This window comes from Tauraco erythrolophus, chromosome 2 (genome assembly GCF_009769465.1).
Source record: "Tauraco erythrolophus isolate bTauEry1 chromosome 2, bTauEry1.pri, whole genome shotgun sequence".
Taxonomy (NCBI): Eukaryota; Metazoa; Chordata; class Aves; order Musophagiformes; family Musophagidae; genus Tauraco; species Tauraco erythrolophus.
Window position 1 is genome coordinate 55113004 of NC_141466.1, and position 18229 is coordinate 55131232.

Sequence of the window (18229 nt, forward strand, 5' to 3'; positions counted from 1 at the left end):
TTGGTATGAGTTAGGTAATACATCAATAAAGAAAAGGTATTAAGTTAATTCAAATCTTAATTATTTTTTGAAAGAGAGCTTATCAATTCAGTAGATCATCAGGGTGGATGATCTACTTGAGGATATAGTTTAATGGGGATTAGGGATGGTTGGACTCGATCTCTAAGGTCTTTTCCAACCTAGAAATCTATGAAATCTATGAAATTAAAATACAAGAAACTGTTATAGCTAAAATTACATTGTGGCACCACTAAAATCAAGGATCCCTAAGCAATGAGTGTAACCAACTGCCTTTGTTCTCTGAATCTATTAAATACATTATCTATCATATATCTACAAATAAAAGAAGAAAAGTTTTGAATACTTGTCATTTAACAGTTCTCTTTCAGATCAAAATTTTTTTTAACAATCAAGAACAAGTCATTCTTTCTGCATGCATTAAGAGTTAGTTTAGAAACTCTTCTTTCTGTGTATAAAAAAAATACAGAAAAGCACTAAAATATTTAGACTATTTTTGTTAAAGTGTGAACTGTTTGAAGTAGATGCACATTAATCCAAATCACTCTTTATAAAAAGCACTCTCCAAAGAATAAGTAATGTAATAGCTTCAGGGATATTGTCATCACGGAAGTGAATTAAAACTGTACTTAAAACTGACACATTTTTCAGCCTTAGTGGTTTTGTTAGAAATGCTTAGAGAACATTAGTCGGAAAAGTATTTGCCATGCAAAAGCTAAAAGCAGCTTGTCAAAACAATCCTCAAGGCTAGTAATGAGCATTAGTTTACAGACAGCCCAGCATGAAGCGCCAGTATGATAGCTTCCGAAATGACTCTGGAACAGTGAATGATAATTCACAGAAAGTGGCTGTACCTGTCTGTTTTTGTTTAACCCAGACTTACACGGCTTTGAGAAAAGGACAAAACAGAATTAAAAGAAACAACAGCTTAAAGCGACATCAGAAAGGTCCAACATAGAGATCACATGCTTTGAAGTAAACAGAGGACATCAGCGTTAGGACAAAAATGGACTATTTTCATAATGTCATGAAACTTTTAAGATAGACCTTCAGAATATACATTTAGTATATTTAGCTATAAAAATACTATTTTACTCCGAGTAGACTACTCCATTTAGCACTTGTAAAAAGGTGACACTTGCTTATTTTGTTTGCATAAAAGTTTTAGGTTATGTTTCAGATGGAAAATCAGAATCCTGCTTTTAAGGAAACATTCTCCTGCTGTTTCAAGATCACATCATATTACTGATGTATCTCAAATAACTTTGAAACCTTGTATCTAAGCACACACACGCCCACTCCCCCCCAAAAAGCAAACCATCACCACCACCCACAGAACAGAAAAAGAACTTCCTCTAAGAACAAATATTCAAAGCACAACAATGCTACACAAAAGCGCCTGGAAAACCCATATAAGAAAACTCCCATGCCACACATTTTCATTCAGGCTCAAACTTTTGAAAAATATTTCCAGTTTCTTAAAAGAGTATTGCATGTTTATCTGTACTACATGCTCTGGGCCATGTTAGTTCTCATTCAAAGCACACGCATTACATCTTAAGGTATTATATATTCAATGCAGTATGGAAAATGTATTTAAACAAAGTAATTACATTGCAATAAGCTGCATCCTAACAAGTCACAATTAACAATGCAAACTAAAGCACACAATTAAGTTTATGACAGATAACCACTGCCAACGCTGGTTTAATTTCTAACATAAGGGATACTATGAACAGATACTGGTAACATTACAATCCAATGATAAACTCTTTTGAAGAGCACTTTAGGAGCTTTTGCAGTTCCTGTCAGAAATAACCATTTGTATAGTAAAGCCAGCAGAAATGTACGTTTGCCTCCTTCAGAGATGCACAAAGGTTGACATCTTAAGTCTGTTTTCGTCAGTGATTTAAGCCAATACCCTAAAATTTGGGTGCAGATACAACCGTTACATCTGTAACTGTTGTATTTGACACAACTACATGGATGGTATTGGTAACCTTCCTGGCTTGACATCTATGTTTTGATTCACTCGGAAAAAAAATCAGTAAACTATAGTCTTAGATATACAAGTTTTATCATCAGCAACATAATCCAAATATAGAAGGTGGATTCTATATTTGTCAATAAGTCAAATCATTGATACAGGATGACTGCTCTCAAAATATTTCTGATTTCCACTAAGCTAACCTAGACTTACACTGGTTTTAGAAAACTAATGATTAGGATCTGAAATATTAGAACTCTGTCAACTCCAGTGTCAGACTGACAACACCAGCAGGGCTTTAACTGGATCACATAACATCCACAACACAGCTCTGCCAACTCATGCAACGTGTAGCAATGATGATTTGTGTAAAAAAAAAAAAAAGTGATACTCCCAAAGAAACTGGCTTTTGCCCTGGTAAGACTTAGAACATTTAAAAGAATGATTATTCTCTATATTGTACAGATTTAAAATTGCAACATTTCTGCTTCCTTGCCAGATTTGCATGAAAGACAATTTTCATTCTACATGCTTCTTTCTTTTCAGTAATCAAACCAGTTACACATCTCAGTGTCCATTAACTGCTTTGTACAGGTTTTCAGTTTATTTCATTACTTTGCATGCCACAATCCATTTAATAAGTAAAAGCTGTATCATTCATATAGTGGCAATGAGCCATCAATTAAGAGCTACCTAAATAGCTGGATGAAGTTATTGTACCCATCACCGCTGGATAACTGCAGTACCTAAACCAAGTACAATACTGTTTCCTTTCACAGAAATGTCAATAATGTCTCCAAATAAGGGTTTTTTTAGAAGAGATGAAACCCTGATGAGGTATCCTGTCAGGAATACACTTTTCTTTACCGAGAGAGTGGTCAAACACTACAATAGTCTTCCTAGAGAGGTGGTCGATGCCCCAAGCCTGTCAGCGTTTATGAGGCATTTGGACAACGCCCTTAACAACATGCTTTAACTTCTGGCCAGCCCTGAAGTGGTCTGGCAGTTGAACTAGATGACTGTTGTAGGTCCCTTCCAACTGAAATAGTCTATAGGTGACCTTCTATGATGAGCTTACAGCATTGATGGATAAGGGAAGAGCAACTGACATCGTCTACCTGGACTTGTCCAAAGCATTTGATACTGTCCCACATGACATACTTGTCGTTAAACTGGAGAAACACGGATTTGATGGATGGACCACTCAGTGGATAAGGAATTGGCTGGATGGTCGCACTCAAGAGCTGTGGTCAACGGTTCAATATCCAAGTGGAGGCCAGTGACAAGTGGTGTTCCTCAGAGGTCAGTACTGGGGCCAGTGCTATTTAACGCCTTTGTCAGTGACATGGGCAGTGGGATCGAGTGCACCCTTAGCAGGTTTGCAGATGACACCAAGTTGTGTGGTGTTGTGGACACGCTGGAGGGAAGGGATGCCATCCAGAAGGACTTTGACAGGCTGGAGAGGTGGGCCTGTGAGAACCTCATGAAGTTCAACAAGGCCAAGTGCAAGGTCCTGCACGTGGTTGGGGCAATCCCAAGCACAAGTACAGCCTAGGTGGAGAATCGATTGAGAGCAGCCCTGAGGAAAAGGACTTGGGAGTGCTGGTGGATGAGAAGCTCAACATGAGCTGGCAATGTGTGCTGGCAGCCCAGAGAGCCAACCATATCCTGGGTTGCATCCAAAGAAGCGTGGCCAGCAGGTCAAGGGAGGTGATTCTGCCCCTCTACTCTGCTCTCATGAGACCCTACCTGGAATACTGTGTTCAGCTCTGGAGTCCTCAACACAAGAAAGACATGGAGCTGCTGGAGTGAGTCCAGAGGAGGGCCACGAAGATGATCCGAGGGCTGGAACTCCTCTGCTATGAAGACAGGCTGAGAGTTGGGGCTGTTCAGACTGGAGAAGAGAGAAGGCTCCGGGGTGATCTTATTGCAGCCTTCCAGTACTTAAAGGAGGTCTACAGGAAAGCTGGAGAGGGACTTTTTACAAGGGCGTGTAGTGACAGGACAAGGGGCAATGGATTTAAACTGAAAGAGGGGAGATTTAGATTATATCTAAGGAAGAAATTTTCCCCTCTGAGGGTGGTGAGGCACTGGAACAGGTTGCCTAGAGAAGCTGTGGATGCCCCATCCCTGGAAGTGTTCAAGGCCGGGCTGGCTGAGGCTTTGAGCAACCTGGTGTAGTGGAGGGTGTCCCTGCCCATGACAGGGGGTTTGGACCTAGATGATCTTTGAGGTTCCTTCCAACCCAAACCATTCTATGATTTTATTCTATTCTATTCTAATCACAGAATCACAGAATGTTAGGAATTGGAAGGGACCTCAAAGGATCATCTAGTCCAATCCCCCTGCCTGAGCACGACCACCTAGATCAGATCACACAAGAACGCGTCCAGGTGGGTTTTGAACATCTCCAGAGAAGGAGACTCCACAACCTCTCTCAGCAGCCTGTTCCAGTGTTCTGTTACCCTTACTGGGAAGAAGTTCTTACTCATGTTTAAGTGGAACCTCCTATGTTCCAGTTTATATCCATTTCCTCTTGTCCTGTCATTGGATGCCAGTGAGAAGAGCCTGGCTCCATCCTCATGACAGTCACTCTTTACATATTTATAAACATCAATGAGGTCCCCCCTCAGTCTCCTCTTCTCCAAGCTAAAGAGACCCAGTTCCCTCAGCCTTTCCTCATAAGGGAGATGCTCCACTCCCTTAATCATCTTTGTGGCCCCGCACTGGACTCTCTCAAGCAGTTCCTTGTCCCATCTGGAATATTGTGTCCAGAACTGGACACAATATTCCAGATGCAGCCTCACCAGGGCAGAGTAGAGGGGGAGGAGAACCTCCCTCGACCTACTAACCACACCCCTTCTAATACACCCCAGGATGCCATTGGCCTTCTTGGCCAGCTGGCTCATGGTCATCCTGCTGTCCACCAGGACTCCCAGGTCCCCTTCCCCTGTGTTGTTCCCCAACAGTTCAGTCCCCAACTTGTACTGGTACATGGGGTTGTTCTTACTCAAATGCAAGACTCTACACTTGCCCTTGGTTTTCTCCCCGCCCAACTCTCCAGCCTGTCCAGGTCTCTCTGAATGGCAGCACAGCCTTCAGGTGTGTCAGCCACTCCTCTCAGTTTAGTGTCATCAGCAAACTTGCTGACCGTGCACTCTATTCCCTCCTCCAAGTCACTGATGAATACATTGAGCAATACTGGTCCCAGTACCGACCCCTGAGGAACTCCACTGGATACAGGCCTCCAACTGGACTCTGTCCCATTGACCACTACTCTCTGGCTTCTATCCTTCAGTCAGTTCACAATTCACCTCACTACCCGATCATCCAGACCACACTTCCTCAGATTAGCTATGAGGATGCCGTGGGAGACTGTCAAATGCTTTACTGAAGTCAATATAGACCACATCCACTGCTCTGCCATCATCCACCCACTGGGTGATGTCCTCATAAAAGGCTATCAGGTTTGTCAAGCACAACTTCCCCTTAGTGAAGCCATGTTGACTGCCCCTAATGACCCTCTTATCCTTGATATGCCTAGAGACAGCACCAAGGATAAGTTGTTCCATTATCTTTCCAGGGATGGAAAGATAATATAATACCATTCCCTGACTAACAACGTTCTCGCAGATGACCCAAGAGATTTTTAAAAATTCAAAATTTTAGATTTACACTGTTGGTTAAATATTGCTAAGTCTTAGAAAAGCGTATGATCTAATGTGCTGTACTACAGATTCACAGTAGTATAAATTAAAATAAAACCCAGATCTAATAAAATCCTCCATTATTGTTACTTCAAATAAAGTTTCTTTTTAATGTTTTAACTCCTGTATTTTCTTACCTACAGACAATAGACTACATAACTATACATGAGCCTCTTAAATTGCTGCTTGAAAACTGCAGCCCATGTGTGCTTAAGATACACATTCAGAGCAGCAAGCAGAAGAGCAACCAGGTCAAGGTCTGCCGCTGGAGCTCAATCACTACTTTGCCCTGAGACTAAATCCCACTTTTCCAGTCCTGTGCTCCTTCTCATGCTCACAGATACACACATATTTCAGTCATCACTCCACTACTTCTGAGAAAGTCCTTGCTTCTTCTCCTTGCACTGACAAGCTGCAAAGGACTGGGAAGAGAATGGGATGCTGAGATGAGGAATCAAACACAGGGAAGGCACCTCCATTAGCATCTCCAGAAATTTACTACCAGAAAAAACTTACTCCAAAGTCATCCTTTCACACAAGGTAGCTAATGACCTGAAAGAGAGAATTTTACGGTACATTTTCCATTGCGTCGCCCATACATGAGCGCTCAGTGAAGATTAGGCGCAGTTAAGTACAGTACTGGAATTTGTGTGGGTTTTTTTTTCATTGCACAACAATGGAAAGACATTTTTGCAATGATTTACTAGAAGAAAAAATAACTGTGATGAAAATCTAACCGTTGCCAACAACTACTGGCAGCAAGTATTAAGAGAAACGACAAACACACTAACCTCTTCACTTTGGTAATAAAATGTGATTTTTCCATCAGCTCCCACAGTTAAGAGTTAAAACAGATACCCATAAAGAAGACACATTTGTGTGAATACTTAGGATAAAACAACAATGTCATGGAAAAAAGGTAGATGTTAGCATTCTGAACCAAGAACAAGCTTATGACCAGCATTTTTTTTTTTTTAATTTCTATTGAAATTTGCTTTATACTGTGTTAACTGCAATAGCTTATGTCACCAACTGAAGAAGTACGGATCACGTAAGAGAGCTGACTAAAGTGGAAAAAACACAGCTACTTCATTCTAAAATCTAAGCTCTGAATGACCAGCTGTCATTCATCACTCTAGCTACCACAACACTCTTTACTGAAAGCTCACCACAGCTACTGAGAAAGGCAAGGGGAAAAATACAATACATCTTATAAGTGAAATATTAGCTCTTAAATTCATTCACGAACTACATTAGTTTTCAACTACTCTATTTGCCCACCAAAGCCACTGATGCAGTGTTAGTGAACTGCAGTTACGATTAATGCAGACTCATTACTGCTGAAAAAGCAACGAGATGCTAAAATTTCCACACCACATGACTACTCGTTTACCATTGAGGGGTCTGTGGGTGAAGGAAGCCCCTCATCAGCATCCTCCTTGATAACATCCTAACAACAACAAAATATTATGGTTTGGGTAAAATGATCAAGGGCTCAACAAAAAATATGACGTAAACAGTGAATGAGAATGATCTCATAATAATAGATAATTCAACAGAAACACATTTGTTTTCCTTAAGTGATTAAAGATTTTTATCACCTTTTAATATCTTTGCTCATTGTATCAATATCCTAGAAATAAACTGATTGACAAGTGAGGCTTTTAATTTTTTAGCTTTCCTTAGTTCTTAATTCTGTTTGAACAGCCATCTGTCAGTAAAACAAATACTGTTAAATAGGAATTTTATTATTCTACAGGAAGCTAGAAAAGTCTGCTCGATCTTCCTTTTCAATGGGTAAATACAGTTGAATATATGTACTTACAAAACCAAGCTACAACTGATGCATACTTAAGATAAAATGTATTTTGTTTTACTTAAATATTTAAAACATTCCTTTTAACTTTTTACTTTGGCAGCCTCCCAATTTCTAGTACTCTTTACAACATTAAAGGATATAATTTTTATCTTAAAAAATTTGAAGATAAATTTAAAAGTAGCACTCTTTTTCTTACAATATAACACTAGGTAGATTTCTTTACTGTAGAACAGCACTTTCATTAAAGTATTTTTCTGCCAATATTACAGGTCATACTCCTCTAATCTTGATAACTGGATGTTAGAATTGGTTTTGCTCTCTAAGTAATTTCTAAAGTTAAAACAAAATACATTTTACATTACATGTTAATAACACCTTTGCTTAAACTATTTGTAATATAGAGCTTGTACTTGTCTAATAGTGAATCATAATTAATAATCTTCATTTTCATTACTCACTATATTTATTGTGTAGGTTAGTATTTGAATTATCCTTCAAAATACTTACTAGGCCATTGTTCTGATCTCTGGACAAACTCGTTTTTAGTGGTGGACGTGAGATGAGATGAGAACTGCCAGGGTAATACCTTGGCATGTAAAGATATGGGGCAAAGAATGGCTATGGAAAAAAAAAATGTAACAAAAAAGGGACAAACAATTACACAAATCAAAATGTAATAATAAAATAAAACTTATTTCAACAAAACACACCCTCTAGTTGAGTTTAATAAAGTGAAAAATAGCAATTACTAATAGCTTTCTTTACTTTTTGCATTGAACAAAATTCAATTAAAAGCTCTGGAGTGAGTTCTTCAAAATCCCTCAGTGCCAATGGGTGGTCTGGCATAGTATTCTGGAGGAACAGAGTTGGAGTGGTTTTGGTAGCTACGCTCTTAACATCTGTTCTGAGTATAGGAGGACAATTCTAATAATTTCACTCTCTGAGACCTGTTAAATTCAAAATTAGATGCTTAGTAAAATTCAAAATATTTCATAATATTGAATAAAACTGTACCAAAAGAAAAAAATGTGATGCATAATAGCACCACTAGAACTTTCCGTATTTATGGTAACCAATCTGACGGCTTCCACAAATACTAGATTTTATAAATCTGTAAATAGATTTTTATAGCAGACAATATTTGAGCTTTGTTTTGTTGGAAATACGTCAATGCATGTTGTTCAATACAAATACCATTTTAAAGGACAATGTTAATTATCATAAACCAAATATCAGAAACATTTTTTAAAAATAGAAATACTTTTTCTTCCCCCTCCACAAATATCAGTTAACTCTGATCAGAATTTTTATCAGCAGGTTCCCTTTTATCCCTTTTAACTAACATATTTCAAGAAAACAAATCCTAAGCCTCCAAAAGTCTTATCAGCACATCGTCGTCCAAACGAGAACTCGGTCTTTTAATAAACTCACTTCTAGAAGATACAGAGATCTCAAAATTACAAATATACCTCCAACAAGAGAACTCCATATGCTCCAACTTTTCAAGTTTTAAAATCAACTGTAAAATCATGTTCCCTGAAATTTACATGCTACCCACTAGCATGCAACAAAACCTCTGTGTCTGTGTGTATGCATGAGTGTGCACTTAAAGAGTTACGAACCTTACAAGTGGCAATGTAGTTAGGAAGTATGAACTGCTTTTCCAATATTGTTCTGACCCATCTGTGAATTTGAGTTAGGTTTTGAAATAAAGATTTTCGTCTCCTAATCCATTCACTTCTAAGGCAATGTAATGGAAATCAACAGACCTTTAGACTTTAGGGAAGCAGAATTACAGTGCTCATTGCTTTCATTATCCACTTCTTAAAAAAAATGCACAGAAACCCCAGCATAATGGGTGTATTACAGATTTCTGATGTTCCCATACATAACATTTAAAAAATTGTATTACCCAGCTGTATAACAAAACAGAACATACTATTTGGTTTGTGTTTCTGCACATGACAAGATTCTAAGTAGTCTACTGCACCAAATTCAGCATAGACTAAAAAATTTTATGACCTGATGGCCCATATATGAGGGAGGAGTAAAATCTGTTTAAGTATTCCATTTGGATTTGTCTATAAGGACTAAAAAAACCTCTGCATTCAGAAGCAGCTGTAAATGAACTGAGAAATTAAAGTTTAATTCCTGCGTACATCAGTTACTTAGATGGCATATGCTATAACTTTGAGTAATTTTTGGGAAATACAAATGGTTCCGTATTCTTGGCTGCTAGAGGTAGTCTTTGCACACTGTTTCACAACGATAACCACAAGAACTTCATATGCTCTTCCAACATATGAAGTGACATGATACACATTGTAACAGTTTAAATGTGGAAGTTTGGGTTTTTTTCTTTTAAATCGGTAGGAGAACCAATACCTAGCCTTTACCTCACATTTATTGGTTAGTATAGGACGACTCAGAAAATCCACTGATTTAAAACTATTTTGCTGTCGTAAGGCACAGATTCTGTGGCATTTTCCGGAAATTAAACTCTCCTCAAAAAAAATTCATGTTATTTCTAGAATAATTAAATTCCTCCATTTTCCACTAACAGCTTAAACCATGTGGAAAACCCCCAAGCATGAAATGCTTAATGATCACATCGCATTCAAGTGCCTAGCTCTCACTGCAAAGACTACCCTCTGAAACAGAGAGTGAGCACCTGTTTGTTGGTTGCGAGTCATCAAACTACAAAGCAATGAAAAAGATTTGTCCAATAAGGCAATTATCCCACAATCCTTTCACAATTTCTAATTATGCCTTTAGCCCACTTCAGCTACTCCACTGCTTCCCAACCATGGGATTAATTCTCCATTATAGGTTTGAACTCTACAGGCTCAATCTTCATCTGAAGTACGGTAATACAGATATCATGAAAACACAAGATCAATATAAATACATGTTGGGCATAAACCAGTGTAGAGCTCTTCTCCAAGTTTGCAGATCGCCTATAAAGCGTTAAGTATAGTGTATTTTATTTTTCCAAGGTATGAGAGATTTTGCTGCTCTTTTGCAAAAAAAGTCTTCACACACCGTAATTTCTTCTTGGCACTCAGGGAATCCCAATTAGACTTGCCTACTGCTCTGACATTCCACATAAGAAACATGATTTCCACAATGATTCATGACAGCAGCGATTTTGAGAAGTCGAACTTGAATCCAACTTCTAGCCAGGACACTGGTAAAATGTACATGTCCAGCATAATCATATACTGAGAGGCAAAGTGCCAAGTTGAACCGCTGCTAAACAGGACTATAATATTTCCTTTACAGCTATACAGAGGTTTTAAACCAAAAACAAATAGACATGTCACTGGAAGTTCAAGGTCCATAACATAGGAGCATCTAAAGAATAAAGTAGAAACATACATAATAAAACCCTGTATTTCCTAAGAAACAGAGTTTTTTCCCCAACAGCTCAAAGGCTTTTTTGAAGCACAAATGAATGCTTAAAGACAAGAGGACAGGAACCATTCACTGGTCTGAACAAAGCATCCATCGTTAGAACTTAAGAGCATTTTCACAGAAGCATTTGAACCCATTCTGTTGTGGCATACAGGTATCCAAGACCTCTCTCAGATACTTCAACGAGAGTCTCTTCTTCAGTCACTGTTCTTTTTTTAAACATCATTCTTACAAAAACCTGAGAAGTGAAATATGATTGAAAATGCTGAAGGAAATAGCCTCTCAGTCTAAATTTGCTATTATTATAAGGTTCTCATCACTTACCTCAGTATGTGGTGTCCATGACAGTACCTTTATGACTCCATAGTAATGAGTATAGCTCTTTGTCAATATTTTAAAATGTGAAACCCTAAAAACAATTATACCTTAGAAGGGCAGTACAAAATTCCAGAGAGAAAGGCCAAAACAGAAGTATTTTAGTCTTCAGCAGGCAAAAAAGCATGCCTATAAGCCTGTGTATGCACTTAATATAAACAAACAAACTGATTGTAAGAATAGCTTATGACTCACCAATAATTGCTTTTGTAATGCTTATTAGAGTTAAAAAACCACATGAGTTTCAACTGTATCACCCCATACTTTAAACCTTGTCATGTACAGTAACACAGACACAAATCCAGGGCTTCTAATTAAACACCTACTTTAACAAAGCTGAGCTAGTATCAGCACGAAGATTCATATGACAAGCATTTATCAGTGTTGGACTACTTCAAAGTGTAAGTCATTTTAAGTTATTTTCAACAAAACAGTATATTGTCACTGTATAGAGGGTATATAAGAACAATTTCAGAACAGGTAACTTAAAAAGTTCTATACTACATGTACTCTTTTCTGCCTTGGTTAACAGACACTGATTTAGGAATAACTCAATTTCCTTTCCATCTTATTAGCTTAAACATTTACCTATGGTCAAATCTACTTAAAGTTAAGGCCATTTCCTGTATTTAGAAGTAAACTATGACTTATAGTAGTTTTCTCCTTTTTGTTTCCTGATAGTACTGCAGAAAAGAAAAAGGTAAAAAATAAAGTTTAAAAATACTGAATACATCCTACAAAAATAGAAACTTGATCTGACTATACAGTAAAGTACTTGATTCAATTTTCAAGCAAGTCATGCCCAGGACTGTTTTCTGAGGCCCATATATAGCTCAGAAATGTCTGTTTTATGCAATTTATGTTAATTCCTTTAAACTAGTGCAACATCGGTTTAGAGAAAAGATCTCAGAATAACTTTAAAAAGAGACAAAAGGGAAGACAGACATACATTCTTGTGACGTAGCTCCCCACTTAAGTTTCTGTATGTTTTAAGCAAAGTCACCAAGAAAAAGCTGTGATCTCTTCCAATGTCTGTGAGCATGTGAATGATTGAGCACAGTTTACTCCACAAAAAAAAAAGAAAACCCCTGCAATATCCTACAATCGAGCAGTGTCTCAAAATTATTTCACCTTTTTCCCCTTGTGTCATTTGTTTTTCTGCTGTAATTTACCACATTTCTCCCCCAGACTACAGTGACTGAACATGACCACCTTTTTGGACTTTTCTCCATTCCTAAACAAAACTTGCATAGGTGTTTTAGTATTTTATAGATGACATCTCAAATATTACCAGATTAAATCAGAAGATTGTTAATTGGTTCTCGATTATTTACCCGATTGTAAAATGGGTGCTGAGGTCCTGTCATACCACTATAGTAACTGCTATGAGGTTGCGGTGATAAAACTCCACTATTGAACGGTCCATTGAAAGAGGTTGTAGAAGAGCAAGCTGATGAAGGCTGACTGAACAGAGATGTTGCTCTACCAGGTGCCTCATGTAAAGGCAACGTGGGATAAGGAAGTCCTCCAATATTCATTTGATCTCTTGCAGCACGAACATCTGAAAAATAAAAAGGTAAAGAAGAATGAGATTTTGCTTGAAATATTTGAAAAAAGTTTTGGTTTGTTTGCCGATTCATTACAGCACATTTTTGTGTATTTAACTCCAATCAGAACTGATCAAGTAGAACGTCAAATGTCACTTTCACCTGCATTCAGGTGATTTCTCTTGATGATCACATATACACAGGAGCCTTGAGGAGAGCTAGGACCACTTATTGCATAAATTTATGTAGTATATTAAATGCCTCTAAACATTCTCTCTCAGAGAGAACAAGTTACCAATCCCAACCTAAATGGGAAGAAATGCATGAATACATGATGCCAAGTATGTCTTTAATGGTAAGTATATCTGATGTGATAGTCAGACCTGTGCTGTTCCTGAACAGATGAAGGAGACAGAGCTTGTGAACAAGGTTAGGCCATTCTACAGCAGCTATCAAGTGCAGAGAAAGAAGTTGGTGAAAGGTAAGAACAAAAAGGATTCCAGTTGAGGACTGAAGAAAAGTGTCACGACAGAAAAGACTGGCAAAGAGAACTATAAATACCCAAATTCAGTTCACTGAACTGAATGCTGACTGTTCACTACAACACTGACTGTCATAACAAAGACTCATAAGGATTCCATTTTAAATTTAAAGTTCTGGTTCTCTTCAAAGCTTTAGCATCTCTCAACAGGTGGAAATGTCAGGATGCCTTAGCCTTGCTCCAGAGTCAAGAGCAATCCCTAAGACTGGACAAGAAATGCCATAGCATGTGTCACACCAATCCACAGTGAGCAGAGTGTTTTTGCAGAACAGAACACACCTGAACCTGACTGCATTTTTTGAGACTACAAGCAAGTAAAGATAACTGCTTAACAACCACTGCACAATACACTTAACACTTGCCCTAGGATGAATTTAAATATCATACTATAATTTTATCTAATAATCTAATATTTATCTAATAACTTTAATACTATAAATTTATATAATACTATAAATTTATCTAATAATTATAAAGTTATACTATAAATATCATACTATGAGTTTAAATATCATACTATAGCAGACTAAAAAGTAACTCATGGGTATCAACTGTGCAGGTATCTAGTCGGATGCACATCAAATGGAGACGTTCCACTTTGTTTCATTGGCTTCAGTTTTACAGGATCTTACTGATGCTATTCAAGCTTTTTAACAAAGATCTAGAAGTCAACTTGCATTGCTACTACTAAAATATCATTGTGTGTGTTGGTTTCCTCCATTTGCTAAAGCAGTCTTCAAACTAAGAACAGTGGATTCTGCACTCCAGAAGAGACGCTTTAGTCTAGTATGATCTGGCCTTTACAGCAAAGCTACTAAGCGAAACTGAATGGCCTGCTACTGAACTCAAATCACACAATCTGAAGGTCTGATCTGCTGAATAAACCAGGATTCTGTGTAACATGTAAAGTAGCTCTACCTAAAATGAAACGAAAAAACCCACAGTTGTTCTTTTCCATTTATTTGAAAGCATACTCACCTGCAATGATTTCTCGTAGCTTGGGATCTAAGTTTACAGTACATGGCAAAAAGGTTCTTACATCACGTGCAACAAGAACAGGTGTTCGGGAAGATAAAAACACTTCAAAGTTCCGAATATCTGCATCAATTTCAAGTAGAGGTTCAACATCTTTAGTTGTAGGAATATTCTTTGAAATTCTGGGGAGAAAAAATTAGATATATCATAAACCATGTTTATTACGGTATGACTTCCATTTGCATAGTGATATTCTAGAGTGAAATACTAGTACACTTGCATCCATTCTCCCTGTTTTCCAGAAAATGAAGAGAACTCGTAAAGAGCCGTACTGTCTGCAAAATGAACAATTTAACATTTTCTAATATGCAAAAAATCTCAGGTTGCTAAGTAATCTAATCTAATTGTATGCTTCAGAGAAACGTCAAAGAAGCTATACAGAAGACTAAAATCAGATTAGGAATTTACAGATCAATAAAATCAAATCCAAAGTAAGGGAAAGTTAACATTTGTCAACATTTACCTCAAACATCCATCCAAACTCAGAAATTCCATGGTTAAAAATCTCATGTTTAAACTAACATTTCTTGTAACAGGAACACTTGGGCATCTTAGACATTGATCAAAATCTGACTGTGCACGATTTCATGGTAAAAAGTGGAAAAACGACTGCTTGCTTTCAAGCACATTCTAAGACAAGAAGCCACAAACAAAAGAGAACAATGAAACAATGAGACATGATCAATATAAGGCTTGATGCATGATGCATTATGACTATTATCAAGCAATGGTGGGTTTTTTTGTAAGCACTAGTATAAAGGACAGTTTTAGGAAGGAACAAGGAGAAGGATTAAATGTTAGCCTCGTGGAAGTTTATGAAAAGCTCCTGCCAAATGCAAGCAAGTGATGGAGGCTGACATGATGGGTCAAGATAGACCTATCTTATTTGACATCTTATCTCATAGTATCCTGACTGGCATCTCATTCGATACCAAGAAATGATAATCTGAATTAATGATTACTAAAATGAAAAAACGTTTCTCACTCCCAGTATAATATCAACAGAAACAGTGAAAGAATGCACTGAGAATGGTTGACACAGTTATAGTAATGACTATGAAGTAACTGTGACAGCGCTCTACATGAATATCAGTGAAGTAGCCATGCCGTATTTAAAGTGAAAATAGAAAAAAGTTATGAGAAAAAAAAACGACAACACTTTATACAAACATAAAATGAATGATGCATCTTACTAGTTAATAACTTTTCCCAAAGACATACTATCATCGCAGTTCCATGAACAGGGATGACTTAGCATAGGCATGTTGACTGCTCCATGAGCTGCTGTAACTTGCTAAAAAGAAGTTAGCATAGTATAAAGAAAGTGTAAGAGTTTTCTTTGATTACTGGACCATTAAAGCATCTAAGGCAACTGCCAGTGCTGTTGTGGGGGAAATGAGGACACTGATGGATGGATGGAAAGGGAGGAAGGAGCCCTCATGCACACTCTGTAACCTATCAAAGTGCAACCAAGAATCTCTTACATTGAATAAATACACACTCGTGTCTATGAAAAGGAAATAACACGCCAAAAAAATACAGCTAATGAACTCAATCTATCATTAGCTGAACGATCTTACCTTATTTCACAATTTGTTAACTTTTTAAAAGTAATGATCTTCTTTCATCTTTATTTTTAGATCCTCCATAAAAAAGTAGAATTTTATGTACCATGGGATTATTCCAGAGACAACAGTGGCAGATTTACACAGAATATTTAGCATTTAATGTTAAGAGAAATAAAAGAATTCAGGATCAATGCTAGATGCTTGAAGTAAGTGTAACTCTTTTACATTAAAAATGTATTTTAACTGTGCGTTAATCTTTCAATCTGATGTTTTAGGACAGTCTTGTCCTATACTAAAAGCAGAATCAACAAATTCCTATAAATTTTACCAGAAAACATCTAAATGGACCATGTGCATAACAGATGGAGGATACTGCCATACCACGTTGTCATAAGCAGCACCTACGAGTAACTTTATTCACAGCGAGATGTTAATTCTACAGCATAGGAAAGCATAACATACACAAAGCATAAAAGCAAGTGTAGCCTATTTTAACAAAGATTCTGATCCTGTAAATCATTATGAGCTGTCATCTGGATGGCAGTGGGACTATCCACTTTAGAGAAGTTCAATGCATGTAAGGCTTCACAGGCTCCAGCCTTAAGAGAATGAAAGGTTGTGCTTCTGTTAAGAAGAGAAACTTGACACCCAGTAGGTTACAGTTTCAAGGAATGAAAACAGTTCCTTCTCCAACAGTGTTTGAAGAAAACTAATAGGAGCTAAAAGTGGTTCTCACCTCAAAGACTGAATGGTCAAAATAAAAAAAAAAAAAAAAAGAACATTGGCAGTATCAAAGAAAAACTTGTATTCTCAACAGAATCTAAGGGTATATTTTATGCTAATATTTAGCTACTACCTTAGGTTCTTCTATTTTGCCTTACATAAAACTACGACTAAACTGACTGTAAATGTATACGTTTTTTATTCAAACATCATAAATGTAAAAAACCCCAAAACCACTAAGGCATGCTTTAATTTTATATATTTATTGTGAATATTTTAGACAAGAGTTCAACGCTGGCAAAATGAAAATTAAGTCACTTTTTAAGTCAGGGACTGAAGAGTTAAAGAGTGGCCTACTTCAACACTTAGATCTACAAAATCAAAAGCCAAAAGAGAATGTGACATAGATTTAAATAAAACACACAGCTGACGAATCACATGAAACAAATTAGCTGAATTTTAATGCCAGCTCTACTTAAGTCTGAATGCGAACAGTGTTCTGAATACGATGAACAAAGCTACTGTTCAGAAGCCAATAGCTCACTGCTGGTGTGCAGATTGAAGTCTCTATTCTAACCTCCTGAGCGCAATGTCTTAAACCACGCCTTTGAAAGAAATATTTATGTAAATGATAATCTTTTGGCAAAGAGCCACAAAAATTGCATGTGCCTGTACTTCTCAGATAAAAAATAAAAGGTTAGCATGTAAAGCATTTTAGGAGCACACAGATCTAAGAGTGAAGCACTGTGAATACCCTATTCTCATTTTGTGGCTAGATTTTCCTGAGGCAGAAAAATTACTCTTTAAATCAGAAACATCAGAAACTGTGTTACGGAGAGTCTGTTTCCAGGAGAAACTATTTGAATTTAAAAGGAATGAGCCCAAAACAGAACATTACATTGACAGAAGAGAACCTTAAAAATCATTCCGCTATTCCACACGTGTCCTTTCCCTGCCCAGCTAAAATTAAAAACTGCTTTCAGTGTGGATGAAGTTCTATTCCAACCATGATGGATTATTTCTGGCTTTTTCCTCAAATAAAAATAATTTACTATAAGTACATATAGGTACGTCATCTTATTTTCCACTCGAGGGACCATGAATTTGCTCCAAATTTTGTCTAGTTTATGTTCACCTTGCATTTCCACAACTGCCTTGGAAAATAACCACCATGGTACAACAGTGGGCCCAGCACTGAATGCTGTCAGCATACTTAGATGCCAGGCTGTTGGGCTACACATGACCCAGCCCACCTATTCTCCTGCAGTAGGTGGTGATGATCACCACCACAGCATGTGGTCCTTCACCACCCAACCAGGCGCTGGTAAAATGGCAGCAGCATCAACTGCCTTCACCCACACTGAAAGTTGTGCTGTGCCCACACTGCCCGTTTGGTTGGTTACGTCAGGCCCTGGAGCATACCAACAGGCTCTATCCCCTCTTCCCTCGGCCAGGGGTTCGTTGCCTGTGCCCAAGGCCAGCTCTGGCACAGCAC

At 37.6% G+C, this 18229-nt stretch overlaps 1 protein-coding gene across 3 annotated transcripts in view; it reads right to left on the reverse strand.

Annotated features, from left to right (window-relative positions):
• Nucleotides 1-18229, reverse strand: part of KIDINS220 (kinase D interacting substrate 220) — an 85529-nt gene that overhangs the window by 11906 nt on the left and 55394 nt on the right. The window contains exons 23-26 of one of the 3 annotated variants that reach the window (XM_086631390.1): nucleotides 14387-14565; nucleotides 12655-12881; nucleotides 8039-8149; nucleotides 7106-7162 (exon numbers count right to left, since the gene is read on the reverse strand). In XM_086631390.1, coding sequence (XP_086487516.1) covers nucleotides 7106-7162; nucleotides 8039-8149; nucleotides 12655-12881; nucleotides 14387-14565 — 574 coding nt within the window. The remainder of the gene's footprint in view (nucleotides 1-7105; nucleotides 7163-8038; nucleotides 8150-12654; nucleotides 12882-14386; nucleotides 14566-18229) is intronic. The other 2 variants (XM_086631391.1, XM_086631392.1) reach the window with 2 other exon arrangements.